We start from the raw sequence: 27,524 nt of genomic DNA, 5'->3' as shown, positions 1-27,524 counted from the left end.
AAAAATATGTGATTTGAATTTGGAATTCAAATATCTTCTAAATTTCACTCATCAAAATGCAGTCGTGAAAAAATCAGCCAGTACTCACCGGTGATGCCTTTATTGAGGAGGTTGTTGAAGGCCTCCTTCTTCGGCGAGAGGTGCGGCGTGTGAGGCGCCCTCTCGTGGTGGACCGGCGCGGACGGCGGCCGAGGTACGGCCCTCTCCTCCGGCGACCGGCGGGGAGGCGTCTTGCTTCGACGCAGCTCAGAAGAATAGTTCTAGAAGAAGAAAGGGAGTTTTAATAGGGGAAATTACCATAATCTCAGAATCAGTGGAGGCAAGTAATTTACGGGAGAAAGAAAATCTGTTCTTAGGCGACATAATAAAAAAATACAAATCAGTAAGTGGTACACTGTGATCCTTCATTAATTTTTTTTTCCACTCTATGAGCTCCCTCACTGTACCGACTTCATACTGTCAAACTATCGACCAAAAAAGTCTGTAGTCAGCGGACTCTTTTTGACGTTTGTCAAAGTTAAAATGAGTTAGTGCAACCCAGCCTAAGATGGTGAATGTAATAAATAAACACGTTCTAAATTTTTTGAACTTGAACGGAAAACTTCCTGGTTTAAAGATTACTACACTACACAACACAAGTAAGCTTTATTATATGCCTTTGAAACTAGCACTCCTCTGATAAAGTATGTCTTGCTAACGTATATGTTTTACATTTTTGATATGAGTTTTGGTTCCAAGTTCAATTCTTAGATAGAGCCAGAGGCCGTTAGATAGCGACCGGCATTTGAACTTGCAATTTTAAGATAGGGAGAAGAACTACATTGAACTTGCTTCTCTAATTTAAGTATTACTTAATAATAAGGGGATTCTGAAGAAAACTCAAAAGAACATACTAATCCCGCAAAAGTAAACGCCAATGTCATCTAGTATCTAATAAATAATACTAGACACAATAATCCATTCGTTAGAGCATGAGTTTTTCTTTAAGGTATTCAAAACATCACTAACTATACACAATCGTAGAATAACTAATAGTTAAACAATAAGGCTGGGTTGCACCATCTTACTTTAACTTTGACAAACGTCAAAAATCTGTCAAACTCCATACAAAATGCACCAGTTGTCGTCATAGTTACCGTTAAAGTTAGGTGGTGCAACTCAGCCTTAGACAGGTTAAAATATGGCAATTCCATACAAAGCCATAAACGCATCAAACGCATTGTCCATTTATTATGTGGACCACGTCCATACCATACACAAAGGAAGCCATACAATTAAATTAACTGAATAAAGGATTAGAATTTTATTGCTCTAGAACCAATTCTTATGTAAATACAGGTTTTACATGGAGCGATAAAGCTAGCGGTGCAGGCAGCCTGGTTGGGATTTAATCCACGTAACGTCTGTATGGACTGATGATTGACCAAATGTGTTTGTGTGTAGTGAGGAAGGTAATAGGTAGGTAAACATAATTAATTATGAGGGCTAAGTTTGTCTGTTGCAATTTTTTTCCGCTCTACATCTGGTACACATAGTTCATAACAAATAATTCGAGACACTCAAAGTTGCCAAAAAGTTCGCAAAACGTCTTTGTTACAATTGTAATAAAGTTGTGTTATCAATTTTTTTGCAACTTTAGGTAGGTAACGAACTATTTGACGCTGACTGTACCTCTGTATTTTAATCTAGAATTTTACATATTTATCATGATGATCATTGAAATGGAAAGTACAGTCACGGAATGAAAAGGTTCGTCAGTTTTCAAATTGATTCCTTCAACGAATCGCGAGCACATATTACCTTTTGAAACTATGTTACAGAATAATCTCGAGTTAGAGAAAATAATCTTTAAATGTACGTCAGTAAAGTTCAAAATTATTCAGATCAAAGTTGTTTGACGATTTATCTTGTCAAGAAGATTATTATGATTGTTAAACTAAAACCTTCTTGTTGGTTCCACCTGCCATTATTATTTCTATTAAATAAAAAAAAACTATTGTCAATTGGTCAATGTCATCATTGCATTGCACTGATGGGATAGAAAAATAAACAAGCAAAACCTTATTCGTTAGGTAGCAAACGTCATATTTATTTAAATGTTAGCAGCACTGTTTCTTGCACTGTTATGTTGGCAGGTTTGACTCTTACAGTACTTAGTGCAAGCGAAAACCGACACTAAGGTGACGAACCTTTTCATTCCGCGACTGTACATAAACTGGGAACACAATACCTACATGTCTTCTCAAGATACGGATACAATAATTTATTTATTTCTACTAAGAAATAAACATCATTTCATTCAATAAATCTTTTACAATTTTTCAGACCTTTTTCAATTATTGTTCAATTTGTATTTACAATTACAATAGTTAGAAATGTTTACTGTTTTTTTTTTACGTCTATACAATAGATACTACAATATGTAGAATTAAATAAAACCATAATGAAACTACTATTCAAATTAATGTGGGAGTGTGATACGGAACGCAAGGGAGTGAGTGAAAGGCAATGAATGAGGGATAAGAAAGGTGATTTTGGACAAGACAGAACAGAAGACGGTTGAAATAAGACGGAGCGAGGACTTTCCTTTTCTTGTGGCTTATCCCGGAAAATACAAATAAAGTTGAAGAAATACACACCGCTTTTCAATTCCTACATTAATTATTATACCCAGACGAAGTCACAGGCAGCAACTAGTGATGAATAATTCCGCCAGTACACTTGCATGATGCATTCGCTGCGTATGCGCCGGCCGCGTCTGGACGTGCCGCAAATGCGAAGTCTGAACACCGTTTTTCATTAATTTTTATAATGTAACTGTTGATTTTTTGTTTCAGACGTCGCAGCCTAGAAGCAGTTCGATGATCCGTGACAGTGCAGAATTGATGACAGTGGTTACAGACATGTTTCAGCCCACGTAAGAGTGGTGTAGAGAAATGTGTTACTACATTATTTACTTATAAGAAAGACTGAATGTGTTGTAAACTTTTAATTAAAGTAGTTGATTACACATCGATTACTTATTAAAATAAAACCTACTAATTTTCTATTACCACAAACTGTCTACAGATGCCAAATAGCATCCGTCAGTTGTGTTTTCCATAAAAGATGCGCAAGAGTTACTAAAGAAACTACATTAAGGACAATGAAAAAACAATGAAGATTATCTAAAAGACACAAATTTTCAGATTTTCTTTTCAATCTACGAGTACTTCACCTCCGTACCAGTATAGTAAACCCAATCTGGCCATTATTCTTTCATTTACGCCACTTATCACCTCCGGCAACTAAATATAATTTTTCAGTCTATTTTTAGACGCAATGTCAATTGACAAACACGTCACGACATTTTCCACGTTTCCAATTTGTGATTTAGTGACGTACACGAGAAATATCAATGAAAACCAGTTTAAATATGGCCACTTTAAAACAGGCGGCTAAAAATAGTTGTCATCACTTAGCACCGCCTTTTCAGAAACAGAAACGTAGATCTGACGACAATGAGGATCAGTACTGTTGTAGAAAATACAATAAAACTGGTATCTACGTTAATCTTTAAGACATAAGAAAGGTATATCTTTTTGAATTATCCAAATCGGACCATTACTTACGAAGATATTAAGTAATAAACATAGGCCGTTTTTGCCGCTAAAAGTCAACGTACGCAGGGCCGCGTGACGTCACTATATCCGAATCGAGCGCAGCCGGCGTACTATTGGGATGGAAAATATTTTTTTCCAGCTAAACTATCAGTTTTAGAAAAAAACTTTTAATAACATTTATTCATCAAAATAAAGTAACATATCGACCAGTAATTTTTAAAAATAAAAATTGTGAAAAATAAGTATCGCTATGTCCAAAAACCACATTTTCATAGGATTCGATGGAATGCGGAGACGCGGTTGGGGTGAGTGTAACTTAATGATTGTTTGTATTGAACATAATAATACATAATATGATGCTAATACCCAGTTTCTGGCCTGGGGGGGGGGGGATAAGTCATACCCAGCTTATAGCCTGGGGGGAGGGGCAAGCCTTACCCAGCTTCTGGCCTTGGTGGGAGGGGGTGAGAGGCAAGTCATACCCAGCTTCTGGCCGAGGGGGAGTCATACCTAGCCTATGCTTATTGACTGGGGGAAGGGGCTAGCCTTACCCAGCTTCTGGCCTGGGGGAGGGGGGAGGGTCAAGTCATAACCAGTTTCTATGGGCTGGGGGGAGGGGCTAGCCTTACCCAGCTTCTGGCCTGGAGGAGGGGGGGGTCAAGTCATACCCAGTTTCTGGCCGGGGGGGGGGGGTATATAATACCCAGCTTCTGGCCGAGGGGGAGTCATACCCAGCTTATGCTTATGGCCTGGGGGGAGGGACAAGCCTTACCCAGCTTCTGGCCTGGGGGGAGGGGGAGGGGTCAAGTCATACCCAGTTTCGGGCCTGGGGGGGGGGGGGGGGGTAAATCATACCCAACTTCTGGCCGAGGGGGAAGTCATGCCCAGCTTATGACCTGGGGAGAGGTGGGGGGCGGGGGAGTCATACCCAGCTTCTAGACTAAGATTAAATAGATTTCCAAGAGGGAGCAGCTGTCCTTTCCTGCAGCAGCTGGCCCGCCCATGGGAACGACGAATAGATAGGTAGGTACGTAGGTTTAACTCAGAAAAACTAAATAACAGGTAGGTATTGCGTGTACATCGAAATGATCTTCATAGCAATGTCTTGTAGCCTAGGCAGAGTGTATCTGCCTCAGCTATACCTTATTGTTAGAAGTGAATAAATTAATACTTATACATTTTTATATTTTGCTTGGAAGAAGATATGACTCTAACAACAACACTTATGAACACTTTATTTGAATAAATCGCCAAATATACCACCGCGGAGACCCCAATCGCGTCTCTGCGTTCCATTGAATCGTATGAGCGTATGGATTTTTTGCGTTATTTTTCACAATTTCTATTTTTTTAAATTACCTATCGATAGCTTACTTTATTCTGATGAATAAATCTCATTACAAGTTTTTCTCTAAAACTGATAGTTTGGCTAGAAAAAAATATTTTCTATCCACGCAGTACGCCGGCAGCGTTCGGATCGGATATAGTGACGTCATCGTCCCCGCGCCGGGCGGTCAGTGAACTTTTTTAGTAATTTGGCCATAACTTCGTCAATTTTTGTCGTAGAACAAAAATTTTTGGACTGTGTATTAAGGATTTCTTAGCCCTATAAATCTGCATTCACAGCTAAAAATCGAAATGATCCTCATTTTGGTACAGTGAGGTGCAAATTTAGCGGCCCGGTTTTAGTGGCCGACGGCAGTGATCAGCTTTGCCCTTTATTAACAAACCGGGTTTTCAATTTAGCAAAGTTATCCGTATTAATTGTGAGCAATTTATTTAAAGCAAATAATCTTTCAGGCTTTTCATTCTTATCTTCGTTGGAGGTACAGTTGATAGCAAAAGCTTCGCGTATACTAAAGACTGTGATTTTTAACCACCTGACGATTAAGTACATTTTGTATGTACTCATAAACGTAGAGCTGGTAGAGCTCTGAAAAATCAGAAAGAGAGGTAGGACTTTAAGTTCTATAAATCCGAACTGTGATAATAAGCTTCGCCTTATGAAGATTACGAAATGTGATAAACAGGAAAGTTATTGTAATAGTTATAAGAGACTTTGTTTCACTATTTGATGAGCAATCTTAAGATTCTCGGAACCTATACGGTGCTATAAACACGTTGACGTAAAATATTGTTACATTTTCATTGTTAGTTCGGCTTGTAAATACGGCTCTAAGAAAAGTCGAGCCACTTAAGAGGAGTCGAGATTCAAATTGGACACATGCGCATTGCGTCAGTCCGCTAACCGCTCATGAGCCTCTGATTACGCTCATTGAGCGTTGTTACCATACGTCCCCCGGGACTCGAATCTCGGACCGAATGATACTCGTTTAACATGGTTAGTGAAGTGCAATGACAACAAATTACATGAGACAGATTAAATTGGGAGGTATTTGCGGACGACCTGTGCAATTTAGCGGGAGTACAAATCAAAACATGACCATGTCTATCTCAGTCACTCATATTAAAATCTCAGATTGTGTGAGCGAGACCGATAAACGTTTGGCTTGTGTTCTGATATCTTTCGCGGTTGCCCCTAGGTGGTTTTAATGATGTGTAATAATTGTAAGTGAATATCATTACATTAAGGCTGAATTGATAATTGGCTGAATATTGTGGTCATGAAAGTGACATCATTGTTTATCTGAATTTATGATCTTCGCTGTCAATATTTTTAACATCGAATTAATAGTGTTGTTGATGACTTCACGAGTATTAAGAAGCACCAGTTGCTGTTATAATTCATTAGAGAGTGGGATGATGGTGTCCATGACGACATGAAATTCGTTTATTTTCAGAGCACACGTTCTTATTCGAAATATTTAGTTTGCTCTACTACTTCAGATACTCGGAACAACATATCATTTGGTGATGAGAAGAAGCAAAACAAACTCGAAGAAAATGTATGATTAAGTCAAATAATGGCTGAAGTACAACATTTTCCACTGTGTTGGAGGTATGAATGGATCAAACTAGAATAAGAGGTTCATAAAACCCTCGAAAAACCTACTGTGCCTAAGTAATCCTATCGTGTGTTGCTGGAACAAATACCATTTTTAACTTTGTTCATAATAAAAAGATTTTTCCTGAAACAAACGGTTCTACTGTACTGAAAAAGCGTGAAACTAAGCGATCAGCGCTACTCTATCAAAACATGTAGAAAGAAGAGACTCAAACAACATGGAACGGCTTTCCCACATCGAGTCCGCCAGCCGTCATTTCTCGCAACCGCAGGCATAAAGCGAGCAAGTGCACCAATACGCGGCCAATAAAGCAGTGCGCACCGTCCATAGAATCGTTGATTCGCGCCACAGATACGTCTAATATCGTATTGGAATTTGTGATGCCGTTTGACCCCTGTTAACCCAGATTACGCTCGGCGCCTGATTCGTCCTCCGACTGATTGTGTTGTGACACAAACTGTAATGTATTATGTGTTAACTCTTGCTGCAATCACGGCAGAACGTACAATTACAATGGATATGTGCGCCGAACTTACGAATTCGTTGGACGATTTGTGACTTTGAAATGAAACTGTGTGCAGCTTTCTCGTTCATGAAAACATTTATGTACAGTCACGGAATGAAAAGGTTCGTCAGTTTTCAAATTGATTCCTTCAACGAATCGCGAGCACATAGTACCTTTTGAAACTATGTTATAGAATAATCTCGAGTTAGAGAAAATAATCTTTAACTGTTCGTCAGTAAAGTTCAAAATTATTCAGATCAAAGTTGTTTGACGATTTATCTTGTCAAGATTATTATGATTGATAAACTAAAACCTTCTTGTTGGTTCAACCTGCCATTATTATTTCTATTAAATAAAAAAAAACTACATTTTGTAACATTGCATGGGATAGAAAATTAAACAAGCAAAACCTTATTCGTTAGCAAACGTCATATTTATTTAAATGTTAGCAGCACTGTTTCTTGCACTGTTATGTTGGCAGGTTTGACTCTTACAGTACCTAGTGCAAGCGAAAACCGACACTAAGGTGACGAACCTTTTCATTCCGCGACTGTACATGTGTGTAGAGACAAAGTAAATTCGCCTTGGGTTGATAGTTGGTTATTATTATAAATACAAAACTATATTAATACTTCAGCTTAAAATTCAAACCTAAGATTGGCTGAATTTCAATATTAAATCGATTACAGGTTTTATATTAATAATATTAGAGTTTTCATTGCAGGAGTGTGGTTATCCGTGATCCTACTGCTTATCCTTCTTGGAAAAGCCATGAAAATGTTTTAAAGTGGTCCAAGCAATAGTGCAATTAGATAATTTGACATTTGGCTTGCACGCACTCCTGTGTTGTCACATAGGCGATTGTTGTAAGAAGTTTAAAAATTAGACCCAATGTTCATTACACTCAAAAGTTCTGAATCTATATTGATATAGTAAACACAATTAGCTATAGACGATGTTTATTCTCTTTATCAGTTGTAAAATATTAATAAATAGGTATCTGATAGACATTACACAGCAATTTCACGGTTGTGTCAACAATAATCTTTGAATCAAAACATTTTAACTGATTTGGGAGTACGTGCAATTGGGACGGGTAAGTATAACAATTTATCTACATTGATAGTATTAATACACTTCCGTACTTCAATATTTGAACTGTTCTGTGGGAATATTTGGTTTTATCAATGAACGTGTTGTTTGTATTAAAGCAATTACGTCTATTACGTTGCGTGTTTTTAATTAAAATTTTGATTACTAGAAGTAGTGGTTAAAAGCTTCTATTTTGATAAATATCTTCTATACTATGCTACGAGATAAAGGCAAAATCAAAGGTCTCCTTTTTTCACTCATATTCTCACTCACATTGAAATTTTAGTTACGTTAAAATAACTTAGGTATGTTAAGTTTCAACCTATCATAACTTTGATCTTCATCATTTTAAACTTAGTACCAATTTATCTAACAATTAATTAGTAAATACATTTGAAGTACGTAAAAGTATAGGTGCGTGTAAGGTATAATATCCATATACGACTATTATAGATAAAACTGATTACAGGCTCAGCAAATAATGCTGCTATAACAATATTAATAGATAAATGGCTCAGCGGTTGACAGCTACCATTTTCTAGTCTCTAATTATATTTACAATGGTGTCGCGGATGTCGTTCCCATTACGTCTTAATGTTTAATCTGCACTTAGATTTGTCGTTAGTCTTGATATAGTTAAGCCAACATCATTGTTCTGTCTTTTACAATCGAAAACGACCTTTAAGGCGACATGTAGTTACCTAATAAAATGCTAATTAAAAAAAAGTCATGAGAATATGCGTCTCGTAGTCAAAAATCTGAAGTATTCTAAATAACTCTTTCTTTTTACCAAACAACTATAAATCAACCCTAAATTGAAAATTGTGGAGCACTTAGTTACAGAATACAAGTTTCCAATAAGATACGTAATATTAATTAAAATTGGTTCAGCGCGTTTAGTCTTGAAACTCTACAAACAAACAAAGCTATAACATAAAGGATTTATAATAATAGTACCTAATAAACACCCTAACTCTGCAAATTAACTTCGTATAATTGTGTGATCATTTGAGTTATTCACAAAATTTTCTCGTAACACGTCATGTGCCTTCATCTAACCAAACAAACATTAGTTCTCAAGATAAAAACTGTTATGCCTCGCGTAATCCGCCGGAGTGTACGCGTAATGGTGACGTGCAAACACTCGAATCTCGATAGTAACATTTGTCCTGGCATTACCCGCGTTTCTACTGCACTGAGCTCTGATTAATTTATGCCTCTATTTGTTCGAGATAACTCAAAACGTCTCCTATTTGTAAATCACGCTTATCTCTTAAATCTTGAGCTGTCAACAGACGAAAACTAGGGTTTTTCCATACAAGTAGCATTTTTCTAGCAATGAACTTAATTAGTTTTCAGAGGATTTTCCTCTAAATACTTATCCATGTACTATTTTCCATGGACATGCCATTTTTGGTATGTGTTCCAAAATATTTAATTCAAACCTAAAATGGGTTAGTATTAAAACTTTTATCTGAGCCTAATACTTCTCTGTATAGTTTGTCAAACTTTTTCAGTCATTATAAATAGAAAAGTTTTAAATGTATGGCAATGAAGCGCACTACACAATTATTCACATTAGAAGAAACAACACCTCACAAATAAAAATAATAATTAATTGATGCATTGGTATGTGACTTATTAGAATACTAACTAATAATTTCGCACATAACTCAAGCCAATAAGGAAAGCAACTGGTATAAACAAAATATAAGTGCTGAAATGTCATCTTCCATGTCTATTTATTGAGTTACGATAAAAGAAATATCTTTTACATAATTATATCTTTTAGATAAAAAAAGAGTTATCTTTTACATAATTTAATAAGCATATAGGCACGGGATTCGGCGAACATACACGGCATCTGTCCCCGAATTTTTTCTCAGGATGACCAGTAATGAAAATTCATGCATTCATAATCATAAATAAACACCATTGACACTGTAAACACGTAGTTAATTACCCAGGTGTCGTTAATAAACCAGGTGAAGGTCTTTAAAATGCAAATGTATATTTTTACTAAGAAATTCTTTGAATTTTCCAATGGTAGAGTCGCTAATCCTAAACAATGACAAGACGCGCGTCCTGTCATTGCCCTATGCACGCGCAGTGAGCGCTCCCGAAGCGATCTGCACGCGTTGGTTTGGCTGAAGTTTAAGCCATTTCCAAGAGTTCATATGATTAAACAAAAGACTATTTTATAATTAAAATAAGAATGCGTGCTTTTTATCATACGCACTGTACAGTCACTGTCTAATCTGCCAGTTACATAGAAAAACCAAATAACACGTATATTAATTCAAGATAAAAACGTTCATGTACGTCAAGTTTACTGACTACATACTTATTACGTAGCTGGAGTATTTATATAACGAATCTCGGAAGATTAAAAAACTACACGTTTAACCTCTATGAAAGGAATCATAATAATAACATTATGTAACTTGTTTACACGTGGATATTTTTATATCCGGATAATATGCAACTTATGGGATAATTTTACAAGTGTTTTAAACCGGCTTAAGCATAATCTATACTTATAATAAATCTGTAGAGAGGTCAATTCTGTACATGAAATATATTTTCAAAATAACTATCAGGGGGTGATTAGTGATCGATACTGAGGCCAAAAATGCAATCAGTAAAATTTTTGTCTGTCTGTCTGTCTGTCTGTCTGTCTGTCTGTCTGTCTGTCTGTATGTTCCTTATAGAAACAAAAACTACTTGACGGATTTTAACGAAACTTGGTACAATTATTCTTCATACTCCTGGGCAGGTTATAGGATACTTAGGAATTCCCACGGGAACAGGAATTCGCGGGAAAATCCTTTTGTATGAAAAATCTAAACCGCTTAAGTTAGACGCTTGAAATTTGGCATGCAGGTACCTTAGTAAACTTAAAGCTTAGTTAAAACAGGATATTGCAAAATTCCAACAGGAACGGGAGTTAGCGGGAAAAAATATTTGTATGAAAAATCTAAACCGCTTAAGTAAGACACTTGAAATTTGGCATGCAGGTACCTTAGTAAACTTAAAGCTTAGTTACAACAGGATATTGCAAAATTCCCACGGGAACGGGAGTAAGTGGGAAAAAACATTTGTATGAAAAAATCTAAACCGCGTAAGATAGACCCTTGAAATTTGGCATGCAGGTACCTTAGTAAACTTAAAGCTTAGTTACATCAGGATATTGCAAAATTCCCACGGGAACGGGAGTTAGCGGGAAAAAAAATGTATGAAAAAATCTGAACCGCGTAAGATAGATGAAGGGGGGGTAAAACGAGATCCACGCGTACGAAGTCGCGGGCGGCCGCTAGTATCTTAATATTATTAAGAAAGATAATGACGTCATCAAGAATGTAACTGCCAAGAAAGAGTCATAAAAATGGGTTAGACAACGAATCTCTAAGGAATGTAGAGTTTTGACTGATCCAAACTTCATAAAAGTTATACGTATAATTTTTCACATCGATTGGTTTTTCAAAGGATATTTTCATTTTTGTCAGCAATATTTGTTCTATTGACAACTTACTAAATCAAAATTAACGATTGAGTTTTGCGCCAGTAAGAAAAAGGCTTGAATGATTGTGTATTAAATTAAATTAACAGCACCTAAACTGCATATTTATAATTTTTCAGTGTTGCGAATTTATTTGATAAATATCCTTTCATTCTTTTTTTATTTCTGAATTTCTTAATCGTTAGCTATTCCACCAAACGAGCACAATATTTTACCGGAAAAAAAAAGAAAATTGATATAAAATTGCCAACTTTTCCCGCGCAAAACTCTGTCAAAGTTGACTGTTCAGACGTCATACGCCTCCATTCAAAAATCGAAGTAGGGATTTATAACATGGCGCGCAATATTAAATACTTTTTATCTTGTAGACCGCCGATTGGCCAGCGGCGCGGTCATGACCCTCTGTTTGTAAGCAAATCGCCTATAGCCCGATGATTATCGGATAAGGTCTCTAAATTTATTTCGGGTGACGATGATTGGAATCATCAGTGGAAATTAACCGAAATGTGGCGAAAACGATTGGCCATTGCTGAAAGTTTCACAGTTAGATCACCGCTCACGTGATAGGGTTCAATCGCGTTCGGATAACTTTTTGTCGTGATAAAGTTTATTTTATTCACTAATGGCATTTTTTTTGCGTTGTACTGAAAATCTGATGAAATTATGTTGGAACTTGTAACGCTCCATTCTCTATATGTACGTACAATATTGTTGAAAATCAACAGAAATGTATTTTTTGATTATTGCAAAAAAGCTTTTAAAGAGCTTTAATGTAAAAATGTTATAAAATAATACATTTTGACACTATTAAAACAAAACATTACGAAAAGGCGTTTATTAATTCGTGCCAACAGACTAGCAATTATGTAGAGTAGAAAAAAGTTACTCGGATACAAATTAAAGATTCAATTTCAAGCATACACTCATAGATTGAGGCACTGGATTGGATGAATTCCAATATTTAGAACAATTACTAGACAGAATCTTCGTCTTACGTCTACCCATGGCCACGTGACAACGTAGTGGCGCCCGCTCGTGTTTGCCGACTACCGCTCAGGAGCCGGGCTTAGCGGCCCTAATCCATACAGGGAGCCCGCTCTTATCCACGTTTGCTTACGTCGATTTAAGGATTTGTACGCATTCCGGGGTACACAAGGATACTGGGGTACTGTCGCCCGTGTCTGGGATGCGTTTCAGAATAATCGTCATTTGTTTTTAAAAAGAAATTGGGTGGTTTTTCAAAATGCGGTGGTCAGTATTTCAGTGGTAGCTTTAATTTGAAATTGAATCAGGTACAAGATCATTCACCTGTCAATTGCTTACGTGACTTCGCAATCTCCGTGATAGGAAAGTTACTTTTTTTTTAAGAAAATAAGTTACTTATCTAAATGCATGTAAGCTAAGCTACATTAACTAGGTGAGCTGTAAGTTGCTGCTGATGAGAATATTAACCTTCAATACTTACTAACCTTTGACAAGTAAATTCTTTAATGAAATCTGGCAAAATTTAAAAATAAGATTATAATATTTCCATAGCGCCATTAAAAGATAAACTTATTTCATTTTTGCATCCTTCTGAAAGATCACAAAACGAGGAAACTTTATAAAAAAAACTCACACCCGTGATTTGCAATCAGTGATGACGTTCCCAATCCAAAGTGTTAAAGATGATGACCCTAGAAAAATGCCTAAATTCAGCGTGAACTCAATAAAATATTGGACAGTCCGCGGGTCTATATGACAAATCTGGGCTACAGCCACGTGGATGTTATCTCATTAGATGAACGTCCCATATTTTCGACATTAAAAGAAAACAAACCTGAATTCTTAGTCGCCTTTCGTTAATTATTGAGGGTCGTGATCTTAAAGTGTAATGACACACATCCACTTTTATCGATAGATTTAATCGATCGTTTTTATTTTGCCTGAGACGCTACACTAGCTACGTCTTAACACCGTGGCGGTTTTCTTTCTGCAGTAAAGCATGTAAGTAATAACTTACATGCTTTTGTAAAACAACATTTTAGAAGGTGTAAATGTGCACTCAAGATCAGATTCCAATCATAGCTTGATTCTGTACTCAAACTTGAATCGAGTTTCATTATTCGTTTCATGATACAAGCTTTTCAGCTTTTAGGTGGTAGAAATGCGCAGTTTAGAGCTTTTATTTCCTTGTTATTTGAACAAATGTGGTTTTAAAAACAAAACCGCTTGAAAATATCAAATAATCAATGCGTTAGTTTAACCGCAATAGATACGCAATCAATTATTTCGAATTTCCCACGTTTTACATATTTCAAACAATATTTATCGAGGATGTGGTAGACTTATCACTTTATTTGTTTCTTTTATCACGTGTTATTAGTCTGTATTGTTTTATTTAAAGCTACCTTAACCTAATTTTGGCTTCAAAATACTCGTATGTACTTTAAATCAGTGTGCTGAAAGTAACAGAAAATACTGAAAAACATATTGAAATTACAAATCAGCATGGTTAAAGATAATTTTACCTTGTTAACAGGTATACTCTCTGAAAGACCATAATTTATTATTACATAACATTCTGTTGTTACTTGTAAGTATATGATAGGACAGTTCATACTTTTAATGAAAAATGATAATGTAACCTTTACCTAACCAAATATTTTTATAGTTACAATAGCTTAATCTTCAGTTGATAAGAATTACTGTAATAATAACTACGATTCTAAGTATTTTGCTTAGTAATAAGATAATTACGTAAACCACGTTTTAAAACAAAACTACAACGTTATACCACAATAACTAAATTGTTAGAAGTTTTATCTATTTTTGTTTATATTACGATACACTATTGTTACATTTCGATAAGCACAATAATATTATTTGAATCTTCAGTTCTTCAATCTATTTGTGTTTCATGAAATGTTATTCTTGGTCATGAAGATTTTAAAACAATACCTGATAATTATTTAAATGGGGTTTATTAGCTTTATTGAGAATAACTATTAATCTGAAGAACATAAAAAATCATTTTCATTTAGTAAGCCATCCTTCATACCAAGGTATTCTGGCATTTTCCTTAAAGTTGAGTTTCTTTATCAAATTACTATATTCATCGAGAAATACAACTAATTTAGGTCTGTATTACATTATCCGAATTCAAGTCAACATATCTCTGTCACAGATTCTACACTGTTATGGGTCCAAATTCTGAAATTTTAAATAATCAAAACCCGCAATCGACAACGTAAAGCGTTTATTTGTCGCGTTGACACCCGTGTATCTCTATTTTAATTGAAATGGACTACCAACTTCCACCTCTAACAACCGGTACGATGTGGAAATCATTGGGACAGACTATCGGCCGAATACTGAAACGCCATTTAAATATTTGACGGCTTCTCAAATAGTTAAGCAGCTCCTAAACTTACATTTCGCATACTCAAAACAATATCTGAGCAGTTCTCAATTTGTAAGCACCTCTCAAATTAAGTTGCACTTAAACGCCACTCAAATGAATTTTCGCATACTGAAACGCCATTCAACGCTAAGCATTACTCAAACAACTGTCAAATCGTCTTAAGCAGCTGTTAAATTTGAGAGTGCTTGCGCGGTATCTTAAATCCTATTCTTATACCTAAATCGACCTAAATAGTGGTAAATAATGTCTGTGTCATCGTTATCATTTCTTTCGAGCCTCGAGGAAATACCTAGATCTAATCGCAGGAACGCAATAAGGCTGAACGCTATTGAAAAATATTATTATAATGACATGCAATTCCGAGCGAGGTTCCGCGTCTCAAAAGAAACGGTGTTGTTTCTGGATTCATAATTTGGAAGCTCTTTGAAACCCCTCACCAAACGCCATACAACCAGTGGACCAAATACTTATTATAACCCTACGGTTCTACGCAACGGGAAGTTATGAACGTGTGTACTAGGTGATATCTTCCACATCGAACAGCCAACTGTGCATCGTATAGAGCACAAAGTAACAACCAAAATAGATGCTATGAAATCGCTTTACATAAACATGCCTACTTCTGAGGAATAATAATATGGGGACATCGCAGCATTTCCAAGAGTTGTTGATTTGTCAATTTGATGCTCTGTCAACAATGATAAATGTCAATTGTGGTTACGTTTCGGTCTACGATCGCCACTTAATAGATTTCAACAATAAAAAGTTTCACCTTCAAAATTATTTTTTAATTAAATAAAAATGCAAGCGTTAATTATTTTATATAATAAAACGAGAATTATGTATAATAGAAACTAAAAATAAACTGTTCTATGTTAAGTTGATTGAGTATATTTCCATAAAAGAGAATACATAACCAAACGATGCTGCGTGTAATGGATAAAAAACGTAAAGTTATCATTTGTGTAAATGAAAACATACTTTTTTTGGTAAATGTTGCCAGTAGGTAAACATTTGAGAGCTGCTTAGCTGATCACGGCTTCAAATCCTTTGAGTGGTGTTTGAGAATACCATTTAAAATTGAAGGAGACTTAAATTTAGGAGCCCGTCAGCTGAGTGAAAGATTTGAGTAGTGTTTCAGTATTCGGCCGTATGTTCAGCAGTGGTCCTGTGGCTGAAATGATGAATTGAAATAGAGCGCGAAAGTTAATTTTTTTCCCTCCACCGATGTTTGGAATCGAATCGAGTGTTGAGTTTCATTCTATTACGCACTACGCACCTACTCGTAGCCATAGGCTGAGTTGCACCACCTAACTTTGACCGTAACTATAACGATAACCGGTGTATTTTGTATGGAGTTTGACAGATTTTTGATGTTTGTCACAGTTAAAGTAACATGGTGCAACCCAGCCTTAGTGTTAACGCAATACCTAATTAGTTATGATGGAATCTCTATCCCCTCCATCACGAACGCCCCTTTTAATGGCTTGCTCATTTCCATACGTAGCTCAGGTATAACAGTAGCTATTCTATCCTCTCAGATTCACACTTATTCCCACAGAAGCACGACTGTTCATTTGCCTTATTTGTCAGTAGAAAAATTTGAATACTAATAAGACACAAACATGAGACAAAAAAATTGTAGAAGCACAATTTTGTTGGTCTTGAAGGGATCTCCAAACAACTCGAAAACAATATGTCATAGTTAATTAGATAACGTACAAGTTAACGAAGCTACGTATTTATTTATAGTACAAAATCAAAGGCAGATTCCACGGTCTAAGTTCATAATCAAACAGATGCTGGTAACATTTTCCTCACAGAAATTAGTGCATGTGCACATCGGTACGCGTAGCTTATGCCATACTGCAGAGATAGTGTTCATTTTATGCCATTTTGACTGTCAGTTCGCAGCTCGGTGCTCTGGGAACCCCGCTTTTTATCCGCTGACCCTAGTGGTCATAGGTACAGCTTTATCATCTGATAAAGCTATCTAGCTACGTGTCATTCAGCACTGCTTTTAGCAGTAACTTTCTTAAGTTTTGCGAATCCAGTTCTATCAACTTTTATGAAAAATAATGCAAAGTGGCATAGAATATAATATAGAAGAGAAGAGAAAATATAGAAGAGACTCTAGTTCTGAAGTTCGCTTACGCACCTACTTTGATAAAAGTTAATACCTGGCGAAAAACAGTAGCTATCCCTGCATTGAACTCCGCTGTAAGCTCGCCGGCATTACCACAACCTTAGAAGACGGTGTGCGCAATCAATTACCACTGGTCCGCTACATCGACGTAATTAGTGTCATTTGCACTATTTTTGGACGGGATAAACATAAGAGCATATTGTCGGGTCCACAAATTAGAAACAAATGGTTTTTAGGCTTGAACGTGCTAACTTAATTTGGCCGGCTTTCGCTAACGTGTGAGCAATCAGCTCGGATCGCTCACAGAGGTCTCCGTTGCACGAATTTGGTTCAGATTTACCGTTAGTGTGGAAGCTTTAAATTGCTGGATGTAACCGCTAGTTAGTTTGCTTGGTAAGGATCGATTCCCACATACATTTCGTTTTATGTGTTAAAGCCAAAATCACTGTTTTGTATTAGCAATAATACCTACCAATGATTAGGAAAAAAATTGGCGGTTAGATATCTAAACAGGAAAGCTAAAACATTACTTTGCTCTGCGCTCTGTGGTAAAACCACAAATTGCATTAGTAGTTCTTTTATTATTACGCAAGATTTATCTCTGAAAAAAAACTAGAGATGCGCATTGCGCATTTTATGTACTTACTCGTAGATAGTTCTTTCTCGCAACAAAATTAATAAATTATTTTCTCAGAATTTCTAGATGTAAATTGATAAAAAAATACTTCTTGATATAAAAATTGTGAAACCTTGCGATTAGTGCGCGTAATCTTTATATCTCTTTGCACAATTGATGCCGCCGACTAAAATGCGATAACACAATATAAATCTGTGAACGATTATCCCTGAAGCGATTATATCATTATCGATATAGCGGCTATCGAGCGCTGCGGCTAATCCACACGTGGCTTATCAATAAAACGTGGTTATTGTATAGAAATGTATTGCATTAATTTCTGAGTATTTAGTTTACGTTTCCACATACTTTTTCTGTTAATTTTGTACCTAATATTATGTCAATTTACACAATATACCTACTTAAGTATGGAATAAGCATCGGAACAATGTTTAAAAAGATAAAATTGTAGGTTAGATTAGTCATTTATTTATTCGGTTCCGTTCGCAAAATTGTCGATAAAATGGGTTTTGGCATTACACGTGTTTCATAAAGAACCTATGATTTATTGATGAAGCATTATAAAATAATCAAGTATAAGTTCATAGAATTTTTGTTATATTTATCTAGGAAACGATACAAACACTCGAGATAATAGAACCACTTGAGAATAAACCTGTCAGTAATCGAGGCGAAGATTATTTTCCTTCGTGATTATCGCTAATTAATACTCAAGTAGTACACGATTTAAATGGAATAACCCAGTTAAACCACTCGACAACGAACAGAGATATCGCGAAGCACTGCCGCCGTTGAATAATCATACTGTTTTGATAGATGTGTCATAAATTATGCAATATTGCATCGGTGAATAAGGCGCCGTCTAGTTTGCTATAAAGGACTTTGGGAACGCAATATGAACAAAAAAGCTATCAATGGGACCGCAGCGGTTCGCGGAGCACATTAGATATTGTTGACAAAACTTCCTCCTCAATTAATATGCATCGGCAGGTAATGTCGTACGTGCTCCCGGCGGCCGGCGCGCCGCGTCGGACCACTTTTTCGCATGCGCGACGCATCCATGCAAAATTTAGGCGGGATGCGTTTGCTTACGTAACAAACCCAGTAAAAGTTGACGCTTTCCACCTCTGCCTCTTTGTCTTCGCCGTACATTACCCCCGCGTTAGACAGGGAAGGAGCACCCCGGTGCGTGTGGACAACGCATAACGCATTCGGTAAAAGCTGGTTTTGACCACCGCCGGCGCGCATTCCCATGCAAGGTATGCCCGCGGGAGCTATGTCGGCAATTTAAATATTACGGCTACTCAAAAACGTGAGATATAGGTAGCAAGAAAGCCCGTGTGGGCTCCCGGCTCGGCGAAATTCGGATACACTGAATCCGAGCGAAAGAAACATAATTAAGAAAGCATTTTTTCGTAATTAAATTGTTGCTTTTTATCTTACTCCAGCGCAGCAAATATAATTAGTAATATGTGCCTTAATTTCTGCGGGGAGGTTTCTGTTAATGTGGAGGTATGATGTGCGTTAACATACTGAGATTATGCGCTATAAAAATTCTTTGGTTTTGCCTGGAAATTGTGGGTGCCTGTCGAATGTGAGACTGTGTTATGATGTACCTATAGGCATTGCACCGTGTGTGTGCATTGCCCGGGATGGGCAGTGCCATTCTCATGTCGGTGCCGAAAAAAAATATTCAAATGGATTCACGCGCGCCTCCGTCCGAATTTTGCGTTGCGTTTGAAGACCGCCGATTCTGGCAAATCCGTCTGGTCGGAAGTGCGTGGCGCGCGCCGCCCTGACGCCGTTGTCGATGTGTCGATATGCTCGCTTGGTCGTTGACCTCGATCAGGACCTTCGATAGGGAACATCTGATAGACCGTTATTGGTTAGATTAAGGAGCCGCCCGAGATCTTTAGTCGGGCGATTTGTAAGAACCATGGGCCGCTTGGTATTTCTAATCTTAAGCGCATGCGTGGCATTTTATCAGCGCGCTAAAGAGTGTAAAAATTTTAGCGCATCTCTGCTATATCTCTGTAGAGTCCAACCCTTAATTATGTTATCTGTGCCTTCAGATTATGTACTGAAAAATAAATTGTTTATATTTTTTTACTAAATCAAGCAAAGTGCTCAAACCGATATTATTGACCAAGGCCTGCAAATTAATATTCCTCGAGCTTCGTGCCCATAATTTTAAAAGAACATAATAATATCGATAGCCAAATTTATCGTGGCGCGCTCCGCCATTAGCGATTCCCCTCACTAATCCATGTGTGCGTATACGGTCACACAATGCACTTATTATTCGACAGTTCAACTTCTAAGTAAACTGCATACGGGCTGAATACTGTTTTTGATACGCTGTAGGTAGTCTGGGCTTACAATGACTGCGGTATTGAGTGAGCTTTTTAAATCAATTAAGGATTCCTTATTATTATTCTGAGTACTGTGCAATCAGTGTTGCGTTCAGTACAATGTAACATCAACACCATCTACAGTAGTCGGGTTTAAGTAAAAAAAGTGCCAGCCATATTTAGGGAGTCATTCAGAATCAAGTCTGGCATACAAAAAAAATATTTCAATATTTTTCAGTAATATTAGATTCAATAAATTATTAAATAATAAAATTATCCTGTCAAAGTCGTCAAGAATGACTCTAGCTACTGAAGTAATATTTAAAACTAGTTTAAAAACTATATTATTTTTAAGGGTTATTTCAAAGCAATCTTTAAATATCTAAAGTGACTACATAATGTTTAACAATTTTTAATCTAAATTACGCGAAAGTAAATAATATCACAACTGCGCTTTAGCTATGACCAAGCAGCATTTTGACTTTTAAAACGCGAGATTTCTTTCGAAATATTATCACGTCCAAAAGACATCAATAGACAACCGTCGAGCAAAAAACAGCCTTTAGACTAAACTTGTCAGATTTATTGACTTATTATCCCGCCTTGAAGTTGGGTGCGCTTTAAAAGATTTAAATGGCCCTTAAATCTGTTAAGGTAATTAAGGGTTTCTTGTAACTGAGGTAGCCGTACCTGCTTTTACGACACTTTAAGAATGAGCAAATCCCGCGCATTGTTTATCCTATTACGTCAGATAATTCTTCACAAACAAGATCATCAGTTTAACGGTTACTTCAAGGTCGGCGTTTAGAGAACAGGTAGATTTCGGATTTCGGGTATTTGGAAAGTTAGCGGCAGATTTTGAGACAAATAGAATTCAGTGTTATTACCTCATAGTACGGTAATAAAGCTGTAACAGGTAAATAGAGTACAATGGTAATTTTTAAAACTTTTCTTTTTAATTGATAACAGCCAGGACCTGAACTTACTGATAATGATTATTTTTAAAATTTCGGCATTTTTACCGATATATCGGTATCTCAGTGGGCACCCGGCGAGCAATCGGTCTTGGGCTCTAGGCCCACCTGGGATAATTTCTCAAATAAGCAAGATCTCAATTAGAAATATTAAAAAAATGGTAATTTTACTACACGAAAAACCGATCATTTTCTAGCTTTTACGACAGCTCCAATGGTGATAATAATTGAGTTATGGCATAAGATGATTAGCGATTCAACCACGAAAACGCATTACCAAACGTAAAAGCCACATAAAGCCGAAAACAATAGACCTCAAAGGGGCCGAAACTCGCGGTGCGAATTAAAATTTGGATTACAGTGCCTATTACTGACTTATCTATAATAGACTGCTGCAGAATACTAAGTAGGTACTGCCAAAATACGAACGTGCAGGCCTATTAAAAGAGACAGCCGACTGCGTGCGTTTATCGTTAGCTGACAGATTCATTCAATAAAAAGTATTTTTATCTCGGCTTGACACATTTCCTGTATCGTTACACTTTGTTTATTTAACGACCGATTGTTTTAACTTATTGTCTAACAGTGTTTCGAGGACTTAATTAAAATAATGGCTGTCAACATAATTAGTGAGTGTATTTAGATTAGCATAACTTTGGTAACAATAAGACTACTTTATTGATCCTTGCGTCTGTAACAGAGGGTTCAAGGTGACAGATCATTTAAATGGAAATTAATAGCTGGAGTTCATTAAACGTCAGTCTATCTGTGCGTGCTCAACGATCGGCTCTGGAAGCTGCCACAAAACAGAGATTAGAGTTCGTTCACACAGGATTTTATTCCTCTGCACCGGTATCGATGCGTGCGCGCATATCGGTGCACTTACTCATTTGTTGTTGTAATTGTAAAAGGGATGGCGGATGAGATAAGTGGGTCGATGACATTTGGCTCCGGCGACCGATTACTACGATTATGCACTTTGTGTGTTGAACTTTACTACGAGCTTCGATAGCTTTGATACCTACTGATGCACGATGCACAATTATAAAGCTTTCCTCTGGACTTTTGTGCTTACATTTAGAGCAGAGCAGAACCGTTTCTCGAGGAAATGATGGCGTACAAAGATAGAGGCTTGGCAGTTGGCCCTTACAAAACAATAGCATCTTAAAAAATAGAATCCTTAGAATTGGCAACTGCCAACTCAAGTCAAGTTAAGGGCCAACCGGCCCTTAACGGAGATGTAGATTACCTATAAAGCACCTTAAAACATAATACATACAAATGTACCTAATACTTATGTAATACGTTTTTCTTATAACTTTAACTAACTTTATATTAGTAGTGGATTTAACTTCATAATACCTACTCCATACTCCTCAAAACTTTAAATACAATAAACAAATAAATTCACTCAATGCCATTACATAGTTTCTACATCACCGGTTTCCATCCAATTCCCATGCGCGTCATCCAGTCGCTATTACCACTATCGCATCCGCCTCGCCACGATAACCGATGGAGCCCTAATCTATTGTCCTACCCGCAAATAGGCATGTAAGCTAACTAGTGGTCGCCGTGACATTGTGCGGACGGCTGGACTTTTCCCAGACTAAAGCTGAGCGTATACTGAGTGAGACAGTAATATAGATTACTATGCGTTTATCTAAATATACAGGGTGGAATTTTGTAATGCCACCTGGAGGGAAAGTACTCATAATATTGTAGATAAAAATTTTTTCTCAATGAAAACATTCTTTTATTTTTGAAAAGAAATAGAACTGCATTCAAAGATTTCCAAAAATTAGCTTGCCACACCCGGAAATCGAACCAACTAAAATCTGAAAAAAATTACATCCTGTATTTTTATTGCATCGATCGTTAGGGTTAAGTATAAAGATGAAATCTCTCTAACAAACTTGATAAATCAAATGAAAGGAAAACCATGAAATCTTAAATTATTATAACTATGTAGAGAAAATAGTATGGAATATGGTAGTGAATTTTCGAAAAAATTTCGAAAATCTTTGAATGCAGTTTTCTTTCTTTTCAAAAATAAAAGAAAGTTTTCTTTCAGTAAAATTTTCTATCTACAGTATTAAGAGTACTTTCCCTCCAGGTGGCATTACAAAATTCCTCCCTGTATAACTCAAAGGTGACTGACTGACTCGCTGACATAGTGATCTATCAACACAGCCCAAACCACTGGACGGATCGGGCTGAAATTTGGCATGCAGGTAGATGTTATAACGTAGGCATCCGCTAAGAAAGGATTTTACGGAACTCCACCCCTAAAGGGGTAAGACGGGATCAACGCGTACGAAATCGCGGGCAGCCGCTAGTCTAACTAATGAATACGTAGATACTCTTTGAGGTTGACTAAAAGACACAATTTAACTGATTCTTAACGTTTTTCGCAATTGGCATGTAAGCTAACTAGTGGTTGCCGTGACATTGTGCGAACGGCTGGACTTTTCCCAGACTAAAGCTGACCGTATACTGAGTGAGACATGATGTAATCCATTGATGTTGTCAAAACAGAATTGCAGAGTTTCAAACTTAAACCCATGTCAACAAAAGTGGTGAAAAAATAGCGTACCTTACCGGTGCACTAAATATTATCAGAAAGATTTTTAGTGAAAGAAAAATTGGCGTGGATGAAGTCTCGGGAAGCCAGTAACTTACTAAAATATTATTTGTAATGACTCTTAAATAATTTCGGAAGCTAAGCTTATCAAAAACAACATAACTCGCACGCATTATCAAATTAAGCAAACAGTAATCAAACGGCGTTAGTCCACTAACCGGCCATTAAGGCTAATGCGTCTTGAGACAATAAACGCGTGACGTCACTCGATGGAAGATAGTCCTAAAGCCGGGGTTACGGTGTCAATTGTTGACGGGTGTTAGAACGTAGGCATTAATAAGCAGCTCTGATTCTAAATATAGGCTCTTATGCTGCGCTGATGTCAGCAGATGGAGTTAGACGAAAATCGAGATCAGAATGTAGAGTCGTCAATTAATTAAAACCAGTAAATCTGGACCAATGAATCTCAGGTCACAGTATACTGTAAATGAGTATTTAAAAACAAGAATGTATAGACTTTACCTCCTAGCTCGCCTATAAAACTAAAGTAAAATATTGTAAAAACGGACACTGGTAGAGTATAACGATGAGAGTGCGTGTACTTTAACTCACACTTAATACGTTATTTGTAAATTACGTTAATTACTGTAATACACAAGAAGCTGACAAAAGTGACTAAGTTTCTTCACCAAATCTCAGCACTAGCTGATAAAATGGTTAATTGTTATCCCTAAGTAGTGGTTGAGCATGGATGTACTAACTGCGTGGTCCGCGGGCCGCATGCAAACCCATGTACTATAGCCCGCCAGCGACCTAATAAAAATAGCGAAATAACAACCTGTACATTTTATTCAGTTATTTTAATTTTCTACGGCCTGCTTTTAGCTCATAATCTGCCCGAGTGGCCCCTTGTCCCTGTAAGACTGTGCATCCATGTGTTAGAGCAAGCTATATCTGCCTGAAAAGTGTCGTAGTAATAAAGAGTTTTAATATCAATCACACGAAGACAAACTTTTCGTTCAAAGATAAGGAAGAGCTTTAGCCCATGTTGATGTTCTCAGTCGACTCGATACGAGTGCGTACGGCTCTGATAAGCAGACATAATAATATATTACGATAACTCTTATGAATCGTTAGAGCGAGATTTGTTGTTTTGGTAATAATACTTCAAAGAGTGTTATAATACAAACAACTTTGATATCAAATAGATATTATTATTACACATAGAGCAATAGACAAAATGGAATGACGTAAAAATAGTCTAAATGATATAGAGATAAAAGTAGTGAAACAGAATAAAATCTTTGTTAAGAAACTTAGGCTGGGTTGCACCATCTTACTTTAACTTTGACAAACGTCAAAATCTGTCAAACTTCAAACAAAAAACACCGGTTATCTTTAAAGTTACGGTTAAAGTTAGGTGGTGCAACTCAGCCTTAAGCTAACAATAGATAAGTTTTATAAAATTTAAAGGTATGTTTCTGAACTGACTACTATGAAATTATTTTCAAAATTTAAATATCTTTTAGACTACGAATAACAAATCAACAGGTTTAAAATATTCTTCGTAAAAAGACTAATTGCGGCTTGATGTTAAGACGCAACATCATGAATGAATTTGCGATGCGTCCATTAAAAATCATTATAATGTTATTGGTCAACAAATTAACATGATTAGCATCCAGTTTTTAACAATTACGCGTTGTGTTACTTTAACATAGTAAAAAATTGTGTGCATCCGTACAAAAAGGCGTTCGTGACGCACTGGCGATAATAACAAGGGTAAACGCTGTGTAAGTGAAAATTAGGTGCACGTAAAATGTGCAATTACATCGATACTTCGAGCAGATATCAATGCTCAATTACAAACACCTTGTACCCGGAACGTTTGTAACTAAATAGTTTATACCAGGACTATGCCCAAGGTCGCGGGTTCTGTCCCAAAACATTTGTGTGTTTGTGCAAATAAGTATGGGTGTTTTCTGTGTCTGTGTAGTATTTAAGTCCCAAAGCTGGATGCATCAACAAACCATTGGGGAAATCATTTTTTTTTATGCTTAACAAGGTAGGTATTTGACCACAATCGCACCTGATGTTAAGTGGGATGCAGTCTAGGATGGTAGGTACATATCTGCCCTGTTGCCACATTGGGGGAGGCTTATGTTCAGCAGTGGACGTCCTATGGCTGAAATAATGATGATGATGATGATGATGATTTAAGTCTCTACCTAGTCACGCTAGATAGACATCCTCCATTTGCCTCTAGTAAATTAAAGAACGTGTTCCTGCAGTGGAGACCAAATAACCTGATAATGGTGAAAAAACCCGAGTTTTAGATTAGAGGCTCTAAGTAAAATGTCCAAAATAATTAATTTATATAGAATTAATACTATGTTATAACTTATCTTATTGCAAAGACTGCAATTAGCGGACGATTGCGTGAGAAAAATATGCAACTAAATAATTAACGTGAACATTGGAAATACGCAGATAAGTTTTATTTATGAACTATCAATCATACGAGTGTCGCCCGTAATGATTTGTTTTTAACTCACTTGTTGTAAATTGATATTACACTAATTGTAAAAATTAAGTACAGTAGGCCATTTCCTATCCAACATGATAATTTACTTTATAATACAATTTCTTATTAACTGAAAACAATAAAATTTTGTTAAAATTATTTGGTTATTTTAAGACCGGAATAGTGAGTGATTCAATGATATTTTATAAAAAAAGTCATACATCTTTTAATTTACTCCTCTCCCGTTTTATGTAAGTAAAGAAATTAGTGTCTTTATTGTTTTCTTCGACAATGCCACAAGGATACTTACATTATCTGTTTTGGTGAATATGCATGTATGGCAAGTGTCCAATTTTGTTTCTTTTTTCATGTAAGTAATCAAGCATATGCGTATTAAACACAAGGAACATTTGGTTATTAATGTTATGCAGCAAACGAATTATTTCGAACACATAACAAGCGGACTACAAAAATGCTTAAAATTATCATAATGCTAAGTGTCCCTGAGTTCGTTTCACATTTTACTCCATCGCGGTAATAAATACCGACAAATTAAAAACGGACGGACAGACGATTTGTTTATAGATTATCACTGCCATTACCTATTCAGCGACGATCAAGATAGCGAATGTGGGGTTTAAAATATTTTTATTGTGCAAAAACCCGTTGCGTTTCAGTTCCCATAAACGATTAAGTATTGGAGTGAAATTTTAATATTTAGTGGCATTCACGTTTTATTGTCCACCCGCTGTCTAGCGGCGTGTGTCGCCGGGCCACGGATATCGCGCGCAGGGCCGGACTACGAGCGAATTAGCGATGGCTATTGTTTTAAAAAATATTTAATATTTAAATAAAAATATGGTACTTGAAGTCTAATTTGTAAAAAGAGTCTTAATCTCAATACGGAGCTAGAGTCGCCTGAATGCAGAGTTAGTTGCTTAAAAAGTTTTCACAACTAACCCACGCAATAAAAGAATAGTACATACTAACGTATGGTACATTAATATTAAAACTTAACTTATAACACTGAAAATTAATTACGATAATTCGTTTGAACTTTCAATTAAAGCTACTACCAACATTAATTTAATAACAACGGCTAATTATCAAATCACCCATGAATATGTGAAAAAGAAGAAAACAACTATCATTCAAGTAGAATTATGGCATTGGTATAGGTGATAATTAACAATGATAATATTAAGCATATTAACATGTTC

The 27,524-nt window shown here is 36.5% G+C and overlaps 1 protein-coding gene across 1 annotated transcript in view; it reads right to left on the bottom strand.

Moving 5' to 3' along the window:
• Window positions 1-27,524, bottom strand: part of LOC135087816 (homeobox protein dve-1) — a 101,264-nt gene that overhangs the window by 49,925 nt on the left and 23,815 nt on the right. The window contains exon 2 of the mRNA XM_063982621.1: window positions 89-260. Within this exon, the coding sequence (XP_063838691.1) occupies window positions 89-260 (172 nt within the window). The remainder of the gene's footprint in view (window positions 1-88; window positions 261-27,524) is intronic.

Source organism: Ostrinia nubilalis, chromosome 1 (genome assembly GCF_963855985.1).
Source record: "Ostrinia nubilalis chromosome 1, ilOstNubi1.1, whole genome shotgun sequence".
Classification (NCBI taxonomy): Eukaryota; Metazoa; Arthropoda; class Insecta; order Lepidoptera; family Crambidae; genus Ostrinia; species Ostrinia nubilalis.
Note: the sequence above shows the minus strand (reverse complement) of the source record. Positions and strands in the feature narration are given on the sequence as shown.